We start from the raw sequence: 23,463 nt of genomic DNA, 5'->3' as shown, positions 1-23,463 counted from the left end.
GTGGATCCCGTTTCAGCGGATATTTCTTTAGTTCTTAATTTTCTGGCGTCCTTGGCATCCTCTGGGCTAGCCTACAGAACGGTTAATAACTTCCGTTCGGCACTTTCTGCAGGCCATGTGCCTTTTGATGGTAAACCAGTGGGGGAATATCCCCTGATCTCTAAGTTGTTAAGGGGCATCCGGATGAAAAAACCTCCTTGTCCCAAATATGTAGCCCTTTGGGATGTCTCGGTTGTTTTGCGTTTTCTGTCAGCCTGGCCTTCCAACATTCTTTTGACACGCAAACAACTGTCAGCCAAGCTCACTATGCTTTTGTGCTTGGTCTCTTGCAAACGAGTTTCTGATGTGCGGGCCTTAGATCTCGCCGGTCGTTCTTTTTCTCCTGAAGGTGTTACCTTTGTTATTTCAAAAAGGACTAAGTGTAATACGCCTTCTGTGTCTTACCCTTCTTTTCCCCACAATCCTCAATTATGTGTGGTTCAGTGTATTAAAGATTATGAGGTAAGTACAGCACCTTTTCGGCATGATTTACATGGCCAATTGCTTATTGCATTACAGAAACCTTACAAACCGGTGACTCCGGCTACCTTGGCACGTTGGCTACGGTGGCTCATGCATGAAGCGGGCATTGACATTTCTCTGTTTGGTGCTCATTCTGCTAGAGGAGCCATGGCTTCTAAAGCTTTCTCCATGGGGGCCAGCCTTCAAGACATCATGAAGGCTGCAGATTGGTCTTCTGAAACTGTGTTTAAGACTTATTATTTTAAGCCTATTCTTGATGTTGCATCTGTTGTGGTGGCGAAGCTTTAAACAAGCATAATCGGAGCCTCCGTCCTGCCATAGAATGGAAAATTTGCTAACATTCGTGCCAAGAATTTTCAATTCTATTAAGGACAGGAGGCGAGGATTATCCCACCCTTATTTCATGATTGTCTTTATAAATGCATCTGGCTTTTTATAATGTATAACTCTGGTTCTTCCTTATGAAATGTTTCCCTCCCTATAATGGTTACTATGTTCAACTTTTGGGGATCAGTTTTTACGGCTTCTGTCTCTTTCCCTCAGGCTCCGACCTTAAATGAGGTGTGCCGGGATTTTCTTCTCTTAATTGGTCTCCTGCTGTTCCTCTGGTTCTTTGAAGTTCCTTCTCCACGTCAGCCGGACGATGACCTCTCCGGGGGACTCCTTTGATGGACTGTTACCTTGATGTTCATTTTTCTTATTATTGACTATGGACAAAGAAAGAGGAAGTGTTCACCTCTATGATCCTATTTATACCTTCTCATACTCTATGGTTACCTAGTGTTCTGGGTAGTGTTGTTGTTTTTCTTTACTGCATTTTGATTGGCTGCTGTGTTTATCAGTAAAGAAATTGAGTAAGCATAATCCTCGCCTCCTGTCCTTAATAGAATTGAAAATTCTTGGCACGAATGTTAGCAAATTTTCCATTCAGGGCACAAGTCCGAAATAAAGAAGTGCTGGGCCGCTCAAAGACAGGAAGTGACGTCACCACAGGAAGTGACATCACAAAAGGTAAAAACATAGAAGTGGGTGGGCGCTCAAAGACACGGAGTGACGTCGCGACCGGAAGTGACGTCACGAAAGGTAAAAACAACATAGAGCGCAAAGACGCAGCGGTTATTACATCAAAGTCGCCTTAAAGAGGCCGCTTATGCCTTCGAAAGGCGCATAGAGCCAGAGTCAGATTTACGACATTCCCCGTACATAGGCTCTCTTCCTTTTCGGGTCACCCGAGGTGCCCTGCGGTTTTCGTATTCAAAATTAATGCCCGCATCGTTTCTGCCGGCTTCTGGCCTCTGCCAGAATACTTCGTTTTGTTTATTGCAGTTATTACTTTTCTGTAAATCACTTCAGTGACATTAAGGGCTCCTAACTTCCGTTGTGAATGCGAGTTCATGTTGTCTGAAAGAAACCCTGAGCAACTTTTTGGCAAGAATACACTTTATTCCTCAGCAAGGTCATCTTTGCAGGGTGGACGGCGTCCACCCGGTAAAATAAGTGGGGGGACGGCGTCCACCCGCGTGGTACCCAGACTCGAGCCCTGCATGAATTATGTCTTCTCCTCAAGGCTGTCCAACACTTCCTCCAGAAGAAGATCCTGTCACCTGCTCATTAGATACAGTTGTGCCAGGAGTAACACGTTTCAGTCACCTGACTACGCTCCATGGACTTGCTCTGAGAGAGAACCGATATATACTCACCTAGTGTTCTATGAACTTTAGCTCTATGCTCCAACCAACCATTTTCTTATGAGAGCCTTGGTCAGATGAAATGCCAGTTGTCCTTGATCGTGCTTCCCGACGTGTTGTGTTTTATGTGTAGTTCTAATTAAACGCAAGGCGAAAAAATGAAATATATTTTGCTGCCCTGCAGCTCCTTGAACTTTGCAATGCCGTACTGAACCTGAGAGTGACCTCCAGGCCACCGTCCATGATCTTAGGCAGTCTAGTTTGTCGCCTTCTGTTGAGGCATAGGGGATCTACTGAGATAAGGTAGTGTTGTAAGTCAGGGAAAGCCCCCTGGGATACTCTGCTTAGATGTATATGTTAATCACTGTAGGTGGCTGGAGTGCATTTTACTAAGTTTGGAGAGGATCTCTGTAAATGAATCACGCTTGGGTCTGGCCTGCTTGTTTCCTGAACTATTTCTTATTGCTTGCCAGGTAGGTATATTATGTAATTTTGGATCATTTTCAAATCAACTTAGTTGAACATATTGACCGAAGTTTCTAAATGTTTCCCTTGAAAGGCAACTTATACACTCAGCATTGTTTTTTGTTCGAAAGCAAGTGACAGAATTGGAGAGTAATCAAATTGTCCAATCTCTCTTGATAAACACCAGTATTTTTGCAAACCTGGTCTGCACTGATGTACAAATAAAACAATATCTGTCTGCTTGGAGATGTTATGTGAAAACTCTAATGAGAAGTTGTATTAAAAAAAACAGGGAAGGAGTCTGTTAATATTGACAAATTTAATGGCACTCAGTTTAGAGTGAGAAGGAAGATGGAAGCCAGAGGGCCTGATCTAGAATTTTCCGGACGCTTGTAGGAAGGTAGGATCCTTCTAGAATGGTTAACCCCACGTTTTACCTGGTGTCAGTGCTTTTTTACCTAGTCTGACTGGGATCCACATATAAAACTTTTTGTAGAACAGTAAGTTCGACTGAACTTTTTGGATTGTTAGTGGAGGGTCAAACACAACGCTTTCTACAATCCTTTTTAGGTTGTGCCTGGGAAAGGAATGGGCTGCTCTGCGAGGCATGCTGTATTCAGGTATGGAATTGAAGATCCGCCCATCTTTTAAGTTGGCTGCTGTGACTGTCATTTGTAAATGTTGGCTCTTGATTTGTTGATAGGCTTATTAGTCCCTCCTGAGTACCTCCCTGTCTTCTGTTGTAACCTCCCAACAAGACTGGACCTTTTACTATGTCCTCACTCTACAGCTTGCATTAGCCCTTGGGGAGAACTAATTGCTTAATTAATCTAAAGCGCACTGGTGGGACACCTGCTTTAGCAATGGGGCAGTTTTTGTTTCGTTTTGGTATTCTGCAGCGCGCTATGCACGCTTTCACTTTTGCTGAAAGTATAATTTTAAAATATGCCCCCGCTGCATGGACGCCTCGTGAAGCGGACGCTGTGTTAATTAAAAAAATCTGTGGACTCTATCTGCATTGTTCCCCCTCCCTCCTCCGTCCATGTCCTTCGTGTGGCTTGTTAGGTCGAGCCTAGCGGTAGCGCACATGCGCTGCTCGCTCTGCATGGCATGCAGTAGTCGAGTATTCTGTGGAAGCCTCGCCTTCTCTATGCCCATATTTTTGATTGGCTGGTGTCATTGTCTTTAGTAAGTGCTGGCTTCCGATTGATTACGAGGCTTGTTAGTCCCTCCTTGTTACCACCCTGTCGCCATCTCTTACCTTCCATGAGGACTGGATCTTTTACTTGTGACGTTACACAGTCTCCTTCATAAGCGAGGTCCTTCACTTTAGCGGGCGCGCTAGTTTATTTAATTAATTTGCCAAGCGGGCCCAAAGGGAGCATTTCTACTCACTAATCTAACAAGCATTTGCAATGCAATAGGTCTCGCATTTACGCGAGTTTGAGCTATTGACATTTCAAATAACAATGCCTTTTATTTTTGTTTTCATTATTCTAAACATAAATAAAAGGTATTGTCATTTACACTGCCAATAGCTTAAACTTGTGTAAATGCGAGACCTATTGCATTGCAAATGCTTGTTTTTATTTCTCTCCCAATCCCCCTCCCACCCAACACTGCTTGACCACCCCTCCGAGAGATCGCAGTTTATTTATTTATAAATTAAATTTCTAAAACCCGGGCAGGAGATTAAATGCTTTGCTAAGAATTAAAGAATGTTCAGCCGACGCTGAGGCTCGAACACATGCTCCAAGTTCCCGAGTCGGTAGCTCTGACCACTGATCCAGAACCCTTTCCTCTGAGGGCGGCATAATAACAAGCATTTGCAATGCAATAGGTCTCGTATTTGCGAGCGTGTAAACTATTTCCAATCAACACATAAATAAAAGGCATTGTCATTTACAATGCCAATAGCTCAAACGCTCGTAAATGTGAGACATATTACATTGCAAATGCTTGTTAAGTTTAGTTTAAACTATGATAGGTAGGTGCAACACCGTCTACACCTAGTTTACCATGTCTTTATTTGTGGAAGCCTGTGGGTCCCAATCTTCTAGATACAGTGGTATTAAGTTCCAGGAACTTGGGAACCTGGCTGCATCAAGGAAGTTAAAGACAGGTAGTAACCCTAACACTCAACAACTCTTAAAACTGCTGCTCCAGAAAGCTGGTAGGTCAAAAGGGCAGAACAATGAGGGTGGGGTGGCTCCAGCAGATGGGTCAGGGGTGGTCACCCCTGTGACTTAAATTCTGAGCCTGACCAGGAGGAGTCTAATGACTTGACCTTGATGAACTCTGATACCCCTGGTATTGTACAGATATTACAGTGGGTGTCCCTAGAGGTAGGTCCCCCTATATTCCTCCTGGGAGGGTGCAGATGATGCAGGGGAGGTCTAGATCCTCCTCTGTTAGTTGCAATGTATCTAACAATTCATAGGGATCTCCATCTCTAGTAAGAGGGAGGTCTCCTTAGAGGGGGATTACCACCAGCTTAAACTTGAGTTAGCCAAGCTCAGAATCAAGGTCTGGTGGCACAGTGGACTAATGCATCCACTATAGGGGCCTGTGTTCGACCACATGGTCACAGGTTCTAATCCCGGTGGGTCCACTCAGCCTTTCATCCATCTGAGGTCTATAAAATGAGTACCATTGAGTTGGGTAACAATATACATCTGTTATTCCGCGCCTTGAGACCCTTGGTTGATACGTGCGTTTTACAAATACACATATTATGTTTGTTTATGTTAAGAAAGAGCAGCTGACCCTCGATAAGGAAACCTTTGAAGTACTGAGGACTGGGAAGAATTTGGGACTAGAGTCCCATGGTGTCACTAGTGTCCCTAGGGTCAGGGAGCAATCTGTTGATGCTATGAACCTGAGCAGGATAGTCCTTCCTTACTAGGAGGGGGATGACATACATAAGGGGATCACTGCCTTAGAGAGGGCCTGTAAAGTACAGAAGGGCCCTCAGGTAGGGATCAGCTATCATGTGGCTCTGCTTTGCTAGCAGAAGCAGAGACTGACTGCTTACTGTTAGGGAGGAGGTTGCAAACAATTACTCAGTCTTGAAGCGTGCCCTCATGGATGTGTTTGGTTTAACCACTGAACAGTACAGGGTCAAGTTTAGGGACACACAGAAGCCAGCTCCTCTACGTAGGCCACCGTAGTATGTGATGGTGGTATGGGTTTTGCCACTTTTACTGCAAGTCACAATACTGTAGGCAAGTACAGACAGGAGACTCTGATTAATGGTCAGAAAGCTGCAGGCTATAGGGACACAGAAGCCAGTGTCATCATGGTGACAGGGAAATGCGTGTCCCTTCTTCAGCTTCTACTTGGGTACATGTACCAGATGACCAACACTGATGGTATTGGAACAGATCACTCAATGGCCATAGTCAATCTCAGCTGGGGAGGGGTAACTGGCCCTACAAGGGTGGCAGTATCCCTCAACCTGCCTGTAGATGGTCTGCCGGGCAATGATCTAGAGACTTCAGCCTGGGCTGAAGTAGAACTCAGGACCCATCTATAAATGATAGGCCGCCCAGAGCAGGTTGGTGAGACCCCTAGGGCCCCAGTCCAACTACAAAGTAACCCTGGATCCTAAAAGAATGGCCCACGCAGCTCCAACAGAAAGCACACGGGAGGAAGAAAAGTCTTCCTCCCCCAGACCTTAAGGGAGGGTCAGCCTCCCCAGGGAACTGATCCCACCCCTTGTGAAGAAACTGCCCCAGAGGAGGTCAGGCCTGGTCAGACAGAGCCACTTAGGGCAGGGGACCCTTCCAAAGAGGTGCCTAGTCTAGAGCAGGTATCCTGCTCCTCTCTGCCAAGCCTAAGTCAGCCTAGTGCTGCAGAGGCCAGGGATGTCAAAGGTCCCACAGGGCCGACTGCCCAGAGGAATCCTCTCGCCTACAGATTAGGTACCCCAGCCTAGTAGTACCGGCCAGGTGGATAGCCCTCAGCAATCTGAGAGATCCCTCATACCCTTAGCAAGTGACATCCCCCATAGGGACTCTGTTGGGCAAAGTAAGACCTGGAACAAGACCGTCCCACACCGTCACTGGCCCCACATTGTTCCAGCCAGACAGGATCAACCAAAAGTTGTAATCAGAAAAAGGTTGACTCCTAGGGATAAGTACAAGCCAGCCTTTGAGAGAAAGGCCTCTATTGTGGCCAGTTCTCTGAGGAAGCGGAGACCAACCCTGCTAGGGCCTCACTTCCCAATTCAGATACCCCACCGTAGGAAGGTAGAATCTTACTGCATGGTTGCCCCCATTTTCCTGGTGTTTTGATGGTTTTTGACTTAGTTTGGCTGGGATCCCTGTTAATCTGGGCCCCAGCCTACCTGCTTCCTCTCTAAATTGATTGCATGTACATTAGGTACACTCCAGATTGATTACTGGGTTACCCTTGTGAGTCCCTAGTATTTGGTACCTTAGGTACTAAGGGCATAGGTACCCCAAAGGCCTACCAGGGCTGAAGCATGTATTATGCCACCCCTGGGAAGCATTCCAAAATGACACTACAGGTCTGCTACAGCAGTCTGGGTAAGGCGGTGCATGCACCCCTTACTGAGATATAGGTTACCAATAGCTACCTTTTATCACTGACACATATAAACCTATAAGTCACTCCTATGGCAGGCCTTATCAATCCTGAAGGCAGAGTGCTTGGTTTTGTATGAGAGGGTGCCCAAGCATGAGCTGAGCCCCTCTGCAGCTTTCGGAATCACTTCTCTGTAGCTTTTCTGTGATGCAGCCAGACCATATACTATTAAGTGCATTAAATGTTATGTTATGTTATGACAAATTTATAAAGCGCGCGTAGACCAAGGTTTCATGGCGCTATTCTAAGCTGGTCGCATACCGAGGAAGGACTTATTCATGAGCCTGTGTGAATAACCACGTCTTGAGGTGCTTCCTAAACCGAAGTAAGTCAGAGCAAGACCATAGCTCCGGTGGGAGTGAGTTCCACAGCTGTGGGGCCAAGAGTGCAAAACGGCAACCACCATATCGTTTCCGCTTGAACTTCGGACTGACTAACAGGTTTTGATATTTGGAGCGTAGATCCCGAGTAGGAGTGTATCTGGATATCAGGTTATTAATGAATATAGGGCTGTGACAGTTCAGAGACTTAAATGTTAGACACGCTGTCTTGAAAGTGGATCGTTGAAGCAATGGGAGCCAGTGTAGCTTTTTTATAAGAGGTCTGGCAGAATGCCACTTGGGCTGCTGATAAATCAGTCTTGCGGCCTGATTCTGTACAAGTTGGACCCTCTTTATCTGGCAGGAAGGGAGCCCTAGGTAGATAGAGTTAGCATAGTCTAGGTTAGACAATACCAACCCTATCACCACCTGTATCAATGCTGCGTGAATGAGCAGATGGTGTATCTTCTGGATCTTTCGTAATTGAAAGAAGCATTTTGAGACCACTGTCCCTATTTGGGTATTCAGGGAAAGATCGCTATCTATAGTTACCCCCAAGCTTTTTACAGAGGTGGGGGGTTTAGGGTATGGCGCCAGCTCAGCTGGCCAGTAATGGGGGCCCCAGAAGACGTGGCTGCCACCTATCAGCAGCACCTCCGTCTTCCTAGGATTGAGCTTCAAGTGATTGTGATCCATCCAAAGGCGGATGTACAAAATAGTTTCCTGAAAGTTAGTGATGGAATCAGGAGAGTTGTCTATGGTAAAAGATAGTTGTAAGTCATCCGCATAATTGAATGTGGTCACATTTCTCTTTTTTTAGTGCTTTAATCAGGGGGAGAAGGTACAGGTTGAATAGGTGGGGGGAAAGGGAGGAGCCCTGAGGTACCCCACAGGTAATATTCAGCCTGGGTGCTGTAAAATTACCCAGGCGCACTGCCTGTGTCCGGCCCTACAAGAAGGACCTAATCCACTCCAAGGCCCGGCCCTGGATGCCAGCCCGCCCGACACGGTCCATTAACCTCGCAGTTAATGCTAACTTTGGAATGGCTGCATGGAAACATGTTGTGTTTGACACCAAACACTTTGAAATCCTACCCCTCGCCAGTCCTGGCGGCGGGGGTCGAATTCCACCCTTCTGGAGGGAGGAGACATGTACCCACTTACTTTAACAGTAATAGTTTAAAAGAGCCCTGGCATCACAAAATGGATGCCACAGCCACAGACACAGGTCTGACCTCCTGCTGCTGGACGAAACTCCGGCAGGGGAGGCCTGGACAATAGGTTTCCTGTCACAGGGAGGTGTAAACACCTCCCCAGAGAGACTTTAGTGTATTGGGGATGGGTGGGTGCATTCAGAGAATGCTTTTCAGACAGTGCTGGGGGCACACTTGGTGTCCCTGTGCATATCCCAGTTCAAACCGGTTGCTGTGGCACTCAGCCCCAGCTCTAGCGCAAAACTGGACAAAGGGGAAGGGGTGTAACCACCCCCTCCCCAGGTCCTCCCATAGGTGGGACCCTATAGTTAGTCCAACCCCTAAACTTAGTATATGTATAGGAACGCAGTCCTTAGGACTCTAGATTACCCTGGACGAAACTCTGCAACATATATCCTGGACCTTCGACATTCTATTTTGACTAGAAGATGGAAGAATCTCCCTAGGGGTCAAGGAGTGACTCCCCTGTTCAAACAGTCACCAAAGAAGCATCTTGCTGGTCTGCATTTCCAAGGCTCCCTCCGGATCCCGAAGGATTTCCGACACAGGACCCAGAATTCCAGACATCTCCGATACCGACACGAGATCACAGCAAAGCTGAGACCCGCAGCCATCACGAGAGACGTGGAACCAGAACCCCTGGACCCCGCGCACATTTGCAAGTGCATCGACTTCCCACGCTTTCACGAAGTTGTGCATTGGGCTACTTGTAGTCCAAGCCCCGAGCATCATTTGCACCGAAGATTGTGGGCCTACACTCCACGAGTGTTCCGTGGGCCCCTTCTAGCATTTCAGCTTGAGGCTCCTTCGCGATCCCTTGTCCGTTGAATGGTGGGTCCCCAGGAAGGTAACTTCTGTTTCTTGGGCTTTCCTGGTTGCTCCATACATTGGTTGGCATCTTCTCATCGCCTTCCTGGTCACTAGCTAATGACCCAGACTCTGCCCCCTCTGCTTTCAGGTTCATAAGATTTTCGATCCACCCATGGATCCATCCGGACACTTTTCACCTGGTCGCCTGCAGCACTATTCAGCAGCTCGCCATTAAAAACGACAACGAAACCTGACACCAAAATACACCTATACACCCGGCTTCCCTGGGTGAGGTAACTCGAGTACTCCGGTGCTCCCGTGGGTATTGACTCTAGAACTGCCTAGTTCTAAAGGGGTTTTGTCCTAGTCCACTTCTAAGTGTCCTTAACGAGTAATTTTCCAACCGCGACTTTCCCCATAGACATTAATAGTGATTCGCGGCTGTGTTTAGACACTGCACACGTCCCCCATGGGTCCCCTGTGCCACTACCTTGGGTGGTTCCTGGTGGCCCCAGCAGTTCTAAAGGCTCTAGGCCTTGTATCTATGTCAGTCGTGGTTCTTATACCACTTTCTTTGTATATGGTTTGTGACGCCCCTAGGGCTAATCATATATTATGCTAAATTACTGTGTGTTAAATAATTTTACTTGTGTACTTTTGACACTAGCCTCATAAAGATACTAGGGGGATGGATTTAGAATAAATACATATATTTTATATATATACCCGGTAAAACAACCTGCTTTACATTTCTTCAAAACTTAGCCTGAAGGCTGCTCCCCACAGCTACCACTAGGATAGCTTTCTATAAGGTTGTCTTTAACCTACCATCACTAAGGGGTCGTTTGGACTGGTGCAAGGCCAACTTCTCACACCCACAAGCCCCTCTCTTGGCTTAAACAATTGACAGGCAGACACCCCAAACTTTTTAAAAGATCCAAATCCCTACAGGGGAGGCACTTCTAAGTGGACCATAACATAGGGAGTATCCATGCCAGGGCAGTTGGACCTTCCTCGTACGACCACTTAGGAAATAAAGAGTCATCCGGGCACGGTTAGCCTCATCTCCTTTCGTTTTTAGGTCTCGCTATTCAATGCGCATGCGCATCGAGCTTGCGAGACTATGGGGGCTTAAACAGTCTTTAACTAACTTGCAAGGAATCGTGGCGATTCCTTGCAGTGCCCGTGAAATTCAAACTCAATGCGCATGCGCATTGAGCTTAAAAGCGCGTGCACATCAGTTCCCTCAGCCGCACTCCAGGCCCCTGCTGCTTTCACACCCTCTCCCCGCTCCGCCCCCTCCCCTGCCCGCCGTGTCGCATTTCTCCTCCCCCCTCCCCTTCTCTCCCTCCGTCTTGTTTAATGTAGCGTTCTTCCATATCCGCTTTTATGGCATTCATAATACACCATCCGCTACTCTATACACGAGCGCTTGCACTCTCAGTGTATGTCGGGATGAAGGCACATGTCACACACTGTGGCCGGTGAATTGCTTTGCCGACTTCCTTCGTCGTAAAGGGTACTTGTCCTCATCGCAGGGTTATGGTCATTATTTTCGGTCCCCATCACATTATTTTTTTCCCTTCTGTTTATTCTTGTGTTCCATATCCGCTTTTAACGCGTTCATAATACACCGTCTGCTACTCAATACACAAGCGCGTGCACTCTCAGTGTATGTCAAGAGGAAGGCGTGTGTCACTCACCGTGGCCGGTGAATTGCTTTGCCGACTTCCTTCGTCGTAACGAGTACTCGTCCTCATCGCAGGGTTTTGCGGTTTCTTAGTAACGTTCGGCTGCATTCTGGTAACAGACAATGTGCACCCGCAATCTATACTTGGTGCTTTCTCTGTTTAGATGCTGAATTGACTGGTTGCAAGTTGTGTATGTGTGTATACCCACCTAGGAAGCGCATTCAGATGTTTCAACAATTGCTGTTCAACCTTGACAGCGTGCTTTAATTATTTTCGAGCGATCCTGTACTTTCTATAGGACACGGAGAGCCCAAGCGGCAAAAATGCACAGCACTACGCAAGAAAATGTTCCTCTCCCCAAAGCCCTGGTATTGTATGTTCCCTTGAAGTCCTGATCTCCATTTGGGTGGGGTGTATTATTTACAAAGTGAAAGCTTGTTTTTTTGTGACTTGCGGTACAGTTTTGTTTGGCTTTGTAATAAAATCTCTATTAGCTCTCAAGTGCTTGGCAATACTCCCCCCTCCCCCCATCCAAAATTCGTCATCGCTCCCGGCCCCGCGGCCAATGCTTGTTTTTCCTCGCTCTTGCCCAAATCACTCGCATGAACTCAAAAGACCGTGTAAACGCGCTTTGTGGTTCTGTTTAGGAACCAATATTTGTATTTGCCCTTCTGTTTTCAATTGCGGCTATTTGACCCTGCTGTTTCAACAGATAAAATGCAAATTGCAAGCAATTTGTCCCAAGCCCGAAAGTGTGCTTCTGGGAGGAGGAGCTTTAACACATACACGCAGCCACCTATCTTAATAGCTGTGCAGTCGGGGATACAGGAGCTTTCCTAGCTACGGTGCTGGGTGCAGGAGGCAGAGGTCGTCTGTATATTCATTCTTCAAGATCTTATGTTTTCTCAGTATGTTCCCTCCATTAACTGACACCTTTCGATTGTATGCATTCAAAATGTCTCGGCATCTCTCTCTCTCTGGTCGAGCTCCTCTGTGTTTTGTTTTAAACTACTTTTATTTAAAATGAAACGGGTGTGGTGAAAGAACGACACATCCTCCGCACCTCACGATAATAATTAGTTGATCTTTAAATGGCTTTGACACGCAAGGTAGCAACACGGAGACATTTTTAGGAAAGGGTTTATTTATTGCACAGTTGGAGTTTCATACAATCAATAAGGAATGTATCTGTGTCGTACAGCATATTTTAAATTTCAGTTTTCAAAGTGACACATTAAACTACTGAAAATATATTATTGCAGTTTCCTTTGCGAATATGCGAACAAACTCCCCGACCCTACTTATTTCTCCCACTCCCGCTTGCTACCCTGCTCCCCCTCCCCCGCCTCGCACCAGACTACCATTTGTCGCATTTAGACTACCTGCTCCCCCACCCGACTTGAAAGGCAGCCTCACACACCAACATTTGTCTCTCACACCACAGACTCCTGCTCCCCCGCCCACCCAGCAATGCCGAGAGCTATTCCCTCCCACTTGTTACTGTCTCTGCGCTATCTAGCACACAACGTGTTTTTTTTCCAGGCCCGGCTTTCACCTTTGAAATGTGGGGCACGTGGACCCGCTGGTAGACGGGGAGCGAGGGGGTGCGGGGCCTAGCGCTTAGATGGGCATCTCGTTCTACCCAGCTACACCCTTTCTACCCGTCAGGGTGCCGTTGTTGTGATGATTGTACCAATAGTTTTATATATCAACAGGTCTCGCCCCCTACTGCTCTGTACGCCTGGCTTTACATTTCAAAATATTAATCTGTAACTCAGGGAGCTGTTGATGTAGTGATGCGTCTACTGTTTATAAACGTATGCATACACCTGGTGCTCGTTGTACCAAAGGGAGAACCTATTTGCACGCATTCGTGAAATATATTATACATATAATGCGGTGGTAAACATGTTTGCAAATGGAATTGTACGGCAATTTTCGCGCACTTTGCTGAACGAGGAACTTCGCTGACCTGCGTTACCCTTTGTTAGATGCTCTGCGTTCGAGTTCAGGGTGTACGATGGTGATCTGCAGCACAGGAAACAGGACAGCAACTCACTAGAACGTGCACGTTTTTCTTATAGCTACTGTTTTTATTTGTACATTATATTATAGTATTATTTTTATTTTTATCATTACAAGATTTATTTGGTTTATCACAAACCATGGACAGCATTAGTATAAAACGCGTATAGTTAAACAGTCAGTTGCATCCTCCGGATATTCAGTTCCTCCGGTCAGTAGGGCTAAGCCCAAAAACTTCTCCCCCACCCCCAACCCTTCACGATCTCTTCATCTGTGTACATTATCCAAAACCATTGCATTGCATATACTGTGGGAGCATCTACTCCTTCCTAGCTATGTTTCGAGGGTTTGTTTTACCTTTAAATCACCTACAAGCTAATACATCAAAAGTGGAAGGTTGACTCAGTCATTGAAGAAGGGTGTTAGTAACTTTTCGCTGTTTTCGCATCCACCACCACCACCACCACCACCACACCCACCACCACCACACCCACCACAACCACCACCCCATCCACCACTACCAACACCACCGCATCCACCACCACCGCCGCATCCACCACATCCACCACCACCACCACATCCACCACCACATCCACCACCACCACCATCACATCCACCACCACCACCATCACATCCACCATGACATCCACCGCCACATCCACCACCACATCCACCACCACATCCACCACCACATCCACCACCACATCCACCACCACCACATCCACCACCACCACCACATCCACCACCACTTCACCATTGCATCCACCACCACCACATCCACCACCGCATCCACCACCACATCCACCACCACCACATCCACCACCACCACATCCACCACCACCGCATCCACCACCACCGCATCCACCACCACCACATCCACCACCTCATCCACCACCTCATCCACCACCTCATCCACCACTTCATCCACCAACGCATCCACCACAACCACCACATCCACAACCACCACATCCACAACCACCACATCCACCACAACACCACCACATCCACCAGCACCACCACATCCACCACATCCACCATCACATCCATCACCTTCACATCCACCATGACATCCACCACCACATCCAACACTTCCACCGCATCCACCACCACCACCACCACCACATCCACCACATCCACCACCACCACATCCACCACCACCACCACATCCACCACCACCACCACATCCATCACCGCATCCACCACCACCGCATCCACCACCACCGCATCCACCACCACCGCATCCACCACCACCACATCCACCACCACCGCATCCACCACCACCGCATCCACCACCACCACATCCACCACCGCATCCACCACCGCATCCACCACACCCACCACCATCACTTCCACCACCACTTCCACCACCACTTTCACCACATCCACAACCACCACATCCACCACCACCACATCCACCACATCAACACCACATCGACCACCTCCACCACCACCACCACCACCTCCACCACCACCACCTCCACCATCACCACCTCCACCACCACCACCACATCCACCACCACCCCCACATCCACCACCACATCCACCCCCACATCCACCGCCATCACCACCACATCCACCACCACCACCACATCCACCACCACCACCACATCCACCACCACATCCACCACCACCATATCCCCCAGATCCACCACCACCACATCTACATGTGTGTGGCTCTGTGTGTGTAGGTGCAAATGCAATGTTCTTGGATTGTCGTCACAATAATATACACTGAACATAATCTTCACAAAAGTTATTTACAAACGTTTAAGCTATTGCCATTATAAATTACAATTACTTTTATTTAAGTATTAATTATTTACAAAATTAAAAGCCATTGTTATTTGTAATATCAATACATCTAAGTCACGTAAATACAACACACATTGCATTACAAATGCTATAGGTGTCACATTTGCAAAAGTTAAAACTATTGACATTGTAACTGACAAAGCTATTAATTTTGCTACTTTCAAAACCTACACATAAATAAAAAAAAGTGTCATTTACAATACCAATAGCTCAAACTTTCCTAATGCGAGACCTATTGCATTTCCAATGCTTGTTGGTAGGGAGGTTATGTGGGAAGGTAGGATCCTTCTAGCGTGGTAACCCCCACTTTTCGCCTGGTGACAGTGTGTTTTGGACTGGTCTGACTGGGATTATGCTGATCATGACCTCAGTCACTGTGCATTCTCCCTAAACTGGACAGTGGTAAGCACTTTGGTACCTCCACAATTAGCTACTGGTGGATCCTTGTAATTTCATAGTATATGGTACTGCGGTACCAGGGCATAGGTACACCAGGGGTCTCCCACGGGCTGCAGCATGTATTGTGCCACCCATGAGAGACCACTCTGCGACTACAGGGCTACCATTGCAGCTCTCACTACAGTTATAAGTTTCCTTATATCTGAATTCACCACACTTAAAACCTATAAATCGCCCATAAGGCAGGCCTTTCAATCCTGAAGGCAGGGTGGAGGGTAATTAGTGTCAGGATGCCCCTACATGCGCAGGACACCCGCTACAATCCCCGTAGTCGATTCGCCTAGCTTTGTAAGTGCAGTCAGCCATTTTGACACATTTATTGGCCAGGCGTCTTTACGTGATGGCTAACTATATAGTGGCTGTGCCGAACCTGGGCATGTTTGGTATCCAACATGTTGGAATCAAACCGCCACACTGTTATCGGTGTTAAGGGTATGATTTTGGGGGCAGGTTTTTTCCCCCAAGCCCTGTAACAGATATACATGAAGTTTGAGAAGATCAGACGTGTCTGTCTGTGTGGGTCATTACACCAAAAACCATTTATATAGGACGTAGTAACATACAGATATTTGCAACTGTGCGGCATCTATAGAAACACAAATCTGTCCCCCTTATGCCACACGCCGTGCCTTGCAGCAGGGACATTAACCCTCTGTGCTTTTTATGACTAGTCAGACCTGTGATTCTACTGCACACACATCCTTCGAGCACGTGCATGGTGTGCATTGCGCCATCTTAGCGTGTTATTTTCAGACAGCACCGCAAAATGTAAAATAACTGATCGAACCGTTTTCTTGAGGCTTTTAAAGGGGTCTTCTTGACCTCTGAGTGACAGGTCTGTTTTGATTGGCAGCTCCCGCCGCACTGTTTCCGGGGTAAGAAGCGAGCTCCACCTATGATGAAATCCTGATTTCAGCCCCTGTCAGCATCTCCTTGGGTTAATGATCATCTCCGGCCAGCTGCTGGGCAGATGTTGGAGGGCGCCTCTGATTGGCTGGCAGGCACCCGCCCCCAGTCAGTGCAAACTAAAGGGCAGCGGTAGACAGGCACTGCACACATGCATTACAGTGACTATTTCATGTTTGCAGGAGCATCTCAAACATGACCTGTTGCTGCAAACACAACAGTTGCTGTTACACACAGTTGTGTGTATGTATGTGATATTTTTAGGTCACATTTTCAGAAACCAGGTGTTGCTACATTATTACAGAGCGCAGTTTTAATGTCATATATTTTATTTTGTTTATATTGCTGTTACACGTTTCCAAATTCTCTTACAGGGATATGACGTAGTTGGATCGAATTATCGTTTCTTTACCCAGTGCATGGGCCGGAATTAGAGGGCAAATGTCTAAACGGGATTCCATTATCAATGCCCAGTTCCTGACTCCCCAGGGCGACCTCAGCCCCACCATAATTTACTTACAGTACAGTGACCCACGAGTCGACCATTCACTGAGAGGTTTCAACGTCCACCCCGAATCCATCAAGGCACTGCAGGGTGGCTGTACGGAAGGAAAGCCGTGCTTCGAGGCGCCTCTGCGCCTGGCGTCATAGGTTTACATTGGTACCCTAAGTAAAGACGGCGCCATGTTGACCGGACCTTTGTCAGCCAAAGATGGACGCCACTCAAAGGTGCTCAACAATCACTGCCGTGTTCGTCCAGTTTGAGGTTGGTCACTGTGGCCTAAAAATAATTAACCTAGGGTGCGAAGGCCATGAAGAGAGACTGGGACAGAGAGTACACGGGTGTGAAGAGAGAATCGAGGCTGTGTGCTGTTGAGAAGAAAGTGCAGGCACTTCTCTGCAAAGAGCACCGTAGCTTCATGTAACGCGTCTGGAGAAAGGTTACCAACTGTGAACTCTTGTGGTGTATGCACCCTCTCCTCCACCCACTCCCCGCCCCCTCTGTGCTCCTCCGACCTGCTCTGGCGCTTTATATCTGTGTGTGCGCTTTATAAATCCTACTAAATGCATAGAAACTACCCACGTCCTTTGGGGATGTAGACACCACCCTGCGCCTGCTGGGAGGGATTCCAGCCACATACTGCATTGTTATAGGGTTGATATAGCATCCACTACTCCCGAAGAAGGGGCTTTGAAGCGCTTTAAGGCCTAGGAGGATGCTCTTGTCTTCTTGCAGAGACTCTATGAACCTGAGGATGAGTTGACTCTGCCGTCTAGTCATGACCGATTGCTCAACCCTGCATTCCTGCATACACGACTCCAGGTCGGAGCCTCGTGCCTGAGTCCAGATGTGGCCTACAGACCTAGGCGCAGTACTTTGGAGATACCAGAGATGTGACCTCCACAAACACCCCTGGCGTGGTCACCAGCACTGGACAGTGAGGGGTGGAGGTAAGACTTCCAGGACTGGACAGAGCGCCCAGAGGCGGCTTCTGGACTCGCCATAATGCCTGGGGCCACCCCAGAACTTGGCACAGCCCTCCTGTTGGGACCCCCAGAGTTGGGTGCAGCGCTCCGCTTCAGACCCCTGGCACTCACACGACGCCTGTGATCTTATGAAACGGCAACTTCTCATGTTGTTAGGGCTGCACAATATATATATATATATATATATATATATATATATACACACACACACACACACACATCTCTTGAGAAGTGCTCAAGCCGGGGCGTGCAGAACAAAACACTACATCCGAGATGGGACCTTCAGGGCTGGGGACAACACTCCAGGCGAGTTGTGTCACACAACTGTACACAATAATCCAGGGGTGGGCCCACACAACACAACTGCACGGGGTATCTTCTAGGTGGGCACAGTGAAGCCAACAGGCTCCCAGGGCCTGGTACATTACTCCAGATGTGGTTTTCACAAGTGAACACGGTACTCCAGATGTGGTTTTCACAAGTGAACACTGTACTCCAGATGGTAAGGTAGTTAAGAGGAAACTGCACCCTCTACTCAGTTATGGCTGTAACCTCAAGGCTCAGGATTGACTCTGGCAGGATCAAGTCTGCCTTTCATCCTCACGAGGCGGATTACACGTCTGCCATTGGCACTTCAGAAATCCGTTTGTGACCTCGGGGCCACCGGTTTGAATCTCAGCATGTTCCCTCAGCCTTTCATCCTTCCGAGGGCGATTAAAGGAGTACCATTGCATTGGGTAACGATGAATAGGTGGTATTCATCGCCAAGACTCCCCAGCGGGCGAGCGAGCGCTTTGTAAGTGCAAACGTGATATTACATTAGGAACTGGCACGAAAGCGCTTAGAAGCAGATCAATTCTGTGGAAGGTGCTACGTTAATCCACGTTGCTGTGAATATATGAAACTACTTTCTTCCTCACAACACAGCCTCATGTAAAAGCGTCCGGGGCCTCGACAGGAGGAGGTAAAGTGCTAATTTGTAATAAATACTAAATAAGGTACACATGAGCCATTGGCTGTGAACACACACTACACAGAGCCAAGAATCGGCACTTCCTTTCATGAAGGCGTCTTTCAAACGGGGCGCGTGTTCACTGCCACAGACAAGGGTGCATTTTTTTACTCTCAGTTGCAGGCGGGAGGCAGCAAGTTTGTCAGAACACACCGAAGTCCAGGAGAGCTGGGGCAGAGTCAGTCACAGGCATTCCAACTGACTCATTTCTGCTTATAGGTACAGATGTATTGCGAAATGAAAATATCCAGAGGTGTGGAATGTAGATGGGGGGGGCAGATTGCCTTTCATATTTCCTGGCTATTCACAGATTATATATATATATATTTACATATAAATGAAAAGAAAACACTTTATATTAGCCTCTATATCTGACACATAGCCTATCCCGTGGGTCTTTCAGTTTTGCTAATGAGAGACCGCAGGCAGTGGAAGGCGGGGCCGTTTGCACACTATCACAGGGGGTGTGTACGCGTGGCGCCGGGAGTGGAGATCCGATCACCTGATGCTGACTTCCCAGGTGACGGTGTTAATCAGCCGGTCTGAGAGTCGGGCACTCACCTTCAGCGCTGCCATTCCCTCGGGTGGCCTCCGTCTCTCACCGGGAGCTGCGGACTCCGGCACTGGTCCCTCCGGGGGCCCCTCGGCTCCCGCCCGGTCCTGGAGGTGCGTGTGCGGAGCTGGCTGTGCTGAGCTCTCTCGTCTCGTGGGAGTGCAGCAAACTTCCAAAGTCTGGGTCTAACGAGAGCCAGGGCTGGGCCTCTGCTGTCCAACCCCGAACTCCCAAAAAGTTACTCCGAGGGGGAGGAGGGGGCGGAACGGACCGCGGCGTATCATCAGGCAGGACTGGGAAGAGGCAGGGAGCCCTGGAAAACACACACCCCAGCCCGCTGGAGAGAGCGCTGCAAAACACACACCCGGCCCGGCTAGAGAGAGCTCTGCAAAACACACACACCCGGCCCGGCTAGAGAGAGCTCTGCAAAACGCACACACCCCGGGGCCCGACCGGAGAGATCACAGCCACTGCAGGACGGTTTAGTAGTCAAAATGTGAAACACTGTGCCGCCCTTAACTCTCTCCTGCCCAGAAAAACGCGTCTCATTGAAAACTCAGCGCCTGCAGCAGAATACTTTAGTTTAGTGCGAGAATTGTGGATTTTTTTTGCTGTACTGTTTTCACTTTCTTGAGTGTTTTCCCTTTGCACCCGGGAGGGGCCCTCTGGCTTGGCTCCAGAGAGAGACACACATTAAGTAGCCTGGTTAGTTAAATTATGCATCAAAAAAAAGAAAAAGATGGTGGAGCATTCTGTGGTTTTAGTGTCCTTCTGTTCCCTCTCTTTAACACGCAGGCATACAAAAAGGATCACACCAGCTGTGCCCTTTCCAATGGCCTCTAAGACACCATCACACAGTGCAAACCCCACCTCTTAATTCTTATGGAGACCGGGTTCAATGACACATCTCACAACACTTTTGATCTTCTACTTCCAGTCCTTTAAATTGACATTTAGAAGTGCAGGTACTCACTGGTCAGAGTGTCTGTTTGCTCCTGAGAAGTGCTGATACTCACTGGTTAGAGAGCCTGTTTGCTCCTGAGAAGTGCTGATACTCACTGGTTAGAGTGTACGTTTGCTCCTGAGAAGTGCTGATACTCACTGGTCAGAGTGTCTGTTTGCTCCTAAGAAGTGCTGATACTCACTGGTTAGAGAACCTGTTTGCACCTGAGAAGTGCTGATTATCACTGGTCAGAGTGCATGTTTGCGCCTAGGAAGTGTTGGTACTCACTGGTTAGAGAGCCTGTTTGCTTTTGAGAAGTGCTGGTACTCACTGGTTAGAGTGTCTGTTTGCTTTTGAGAAGTGCTGATACTCACGGGTTGGAGTGACTGTTTGCTCCTGAGAAGTGCTGGTACTCACTGGTCAGAGTGCCTGTTTGCTCCTGAGAAGTGCTGATACTCACTGGTTGGAGAACCTGTTTGCACCTGAAAAGTGCTGATACTCACTGGTCAGAGTGCCTGTTTGCGCCTGAGAAGTGTTGGTACTCACTGGTTAGAGAGCCGGTTTGCTCCTGAGAAGTGCTGATTGTCATGGGTTAGAGTGTCTGTTTGCTCCTGAGAAGTGCTGATTGTCATGGGTTAGAGTGTCTGTTTGCTCCTGAGAAGTGCTGATACTCACTGGTTAGAGTGCCTGTTTGCACCTGAGAAGTGCTGATTATCACTGGTCAGAGTGCCTGTTTGCGCCTGAGAAGTGTTGGTACTCACTGGCTAGAGAGCCTGTTTGTGCCTGAGAAGTGCTGGTACTCACTGGTTAGAGTGTCTGTTTGCTCCCGAGAAGTGCTGATACTCACTGGTCAGAGTGCCTGTTTGCACCTGAGAAGTGCTGATACTCACTGGTCAGAGTGCCTGTTTGCGCCGGAGAAGTGCTGATACTCACTGGTTAGAGAGCCTGTTTGTGCCTGAGAAGTGCTGGTACTCACTGGTTAGAGTGTCTGTTTGCCCCTGAGAAGTGCTGATTGTCACGGGTTAGAGTGTCTGTTTGCTCCTGAGAAGTGCTGATACTCACTGGTTAGAGTGTCTGTTTGCTCCCGAGAAGTGCTGGTACTCACTGGTCAGAGTGCCTGTTTGCTCCTGAGAAGTGCTGATACTCACTGGTTAGAGTGTACGTTTGCTCCTGAGAAGTGCAGGTACTCACTGGTCAGAGTGTGTTTGCTCCTGAGAAGTGCTGATACTCACTGGTTAGAGAACCTGTTTGCACCTGAGAAGTTCTGATACTCACTGGTCAGAGTGCCTGTCTGCTCCTAAGAAGTGCTGATACTCACTGGTTAGAGAGCCTGTTTGCACCTGAGAAGTGCTGATTATCACTGGTCAGAGTGCATGTTTGCACCTAGGAAGTGTTGGTACTCACTGGTTAGAGAGCCTGTTTGCTTTTGAGAAGTGCTGATACTCACGGGCTGGAGTGACTGTTTGCTCCTGAGAAGTGCTGATACTCACTGGTTAGAGTGTCTGTTTGCTCCTGAGAAGTGCTGGTACTCACTGGTCAGAGTGCCTGTTTGCTCCTGAGAAGTGCTGATACTCACTGGTTGGAGAACCTGTTTGCACCTGAAAAGTGCTGATACTCACTGGTCAGAGTGCCTGTTTGCGCCTGAGAAGTGTTGGTACTCACTGGTTAGAGAGCCTGTTTGTGCCTGAGAAGTGCTGGTACTCACTGGTTAGAGTGCCTGTTTGCTCCTGAGAAGTGCTGATTGTCACGGGTTAGAGTGTCTGTTTGCTCCTGAGAAGTGCTGATACTCACTGGTCAGAGTGCCTGTTTGCTCCTGAGAAGTGCTGATACTCACTGGTTAGAGAACCTGTTTGCACCTGAGAAGTGCTGATACTCACTGGTCAGAGTGCCTGTTTGCGCCTGAGAAGTGTTGGTACTCACTGGCTAGAGAGCCTGTGTGTGCCTGAGAAGTGCTGGTACTCACTGGTTAGAGTGTCTGTTTGCTCCCGAGAAGTGCTGATACTCACTGGTCAGAGTGCCTGTTTGCACCTGAGAAGTGCTGATACTCACTGGTCAGAGTGCCTGTTTGCGCCGGAGAAGTGCTGGTACTCACTGGTTAGAGTGCCTGTTTGCTCCCGAGAAGTGCTGTTACTCCCTGGTTAGAGTGCCTGTTTGCTCCCGAGAAGTGCTGGTACTCCCTGGTTAATGTGCCTGTTTGCTCCTGAGAAGTGCTGGTACCCTTCTATTGAACGTATTGCAGTAGTGCTCAGAAGTGCAGGTACCCTCGCTTTCAAAATAAAGAAGTGCAGGTCCTCAGTACCGGACAGTACCTGACCATTTTAAGTACTGTCTACTTCCTCCTAGTTACTCCATCATCAGAAATAACCGGGTAGGAAGGGTCGGGGGACGTATCCCCAGCCATCTTCAGAGACACACTGCAGTGCAGGGGGCCGCCCGTGGCTCTTCTTCCACCATCCAACCCCTCACTCTGTATCTATGCGCTCAACACAATTCTCCTTTCAGAATAAATGCAACCTACCTCCCACCATGCAGTAACACAGCCTTTGTCGAGCAAAGCAGTATCCTTGTAATTGACCAAACAACACAAAATAATCTTTCTGGGAGACTTTAATCGTCACTGGGGCACCACAGAATAATCTGCAGTGAATAACTTTGCACCCACTCTCTTCGGCAATGATCTGATCCAACATAAATTAAAACCACCATACACAAACGGTTCCATACTGGACCAAATCATCTGCAAAGAAGACCTGTTCTTATATAAAAATCACCGGAGATCAACAAGTATCTCCGGAATGGATGGTGGAGTCCCCTCCCATTCCTGAGATACTTGTTGATCTCCAGTGATTTTTATTCTCATTAGGACATATGTCACTTTTGATTTTTTTGGAATAGATGTGTGTCATGAACTGTTGCATTAATTCGATTTTACCTCTTTCATGACCTA

General features: G+C 48.0%; 1 protein-coding gene across 1 annotated transcript in view; it reads right to left on the bottom strand.

Moving 5' to 3' along the window:
- HGD (homogentisate 1,2-dioxygenase) overlaps positions 1–20,038 on the bottom strand; it is a 247,906-nt gene extending 227,868 nt beyond the window's left edge. Inside the window, exon 1 of the mRNA XM_086935628.1 lies at positions 19,582–20,038. Within this exon, the coding sequence (XP_086791754.1) occupies positions 19,582–19,596 (15 nt within the window). The 5' untranslated portion in view covers positions 19,597–20,038. The remainder of the gene's footprint in view (positions 1–19,581) is intronic.
- Positions 20,039–23,463: the final 3,425 nt, after the last annotated feature.

The sequence above is a fragment of the Lissotriton vulgaris genome, chromosome 8, assembly GCF_964263255.1.
Source record: "Lissotriton vulgaris chromosome 8, aLisVul1.2, whole genome shotgun sequence".
NCBI lineage: Eukaryota > Metazoa > Chordata > Amphibia > Caudata > Salamandridae > Lissotriton > Lissotriton vulgaris.
This window is presented reverse-complemented; position numbering and strand designations above follow the sequence as displayed.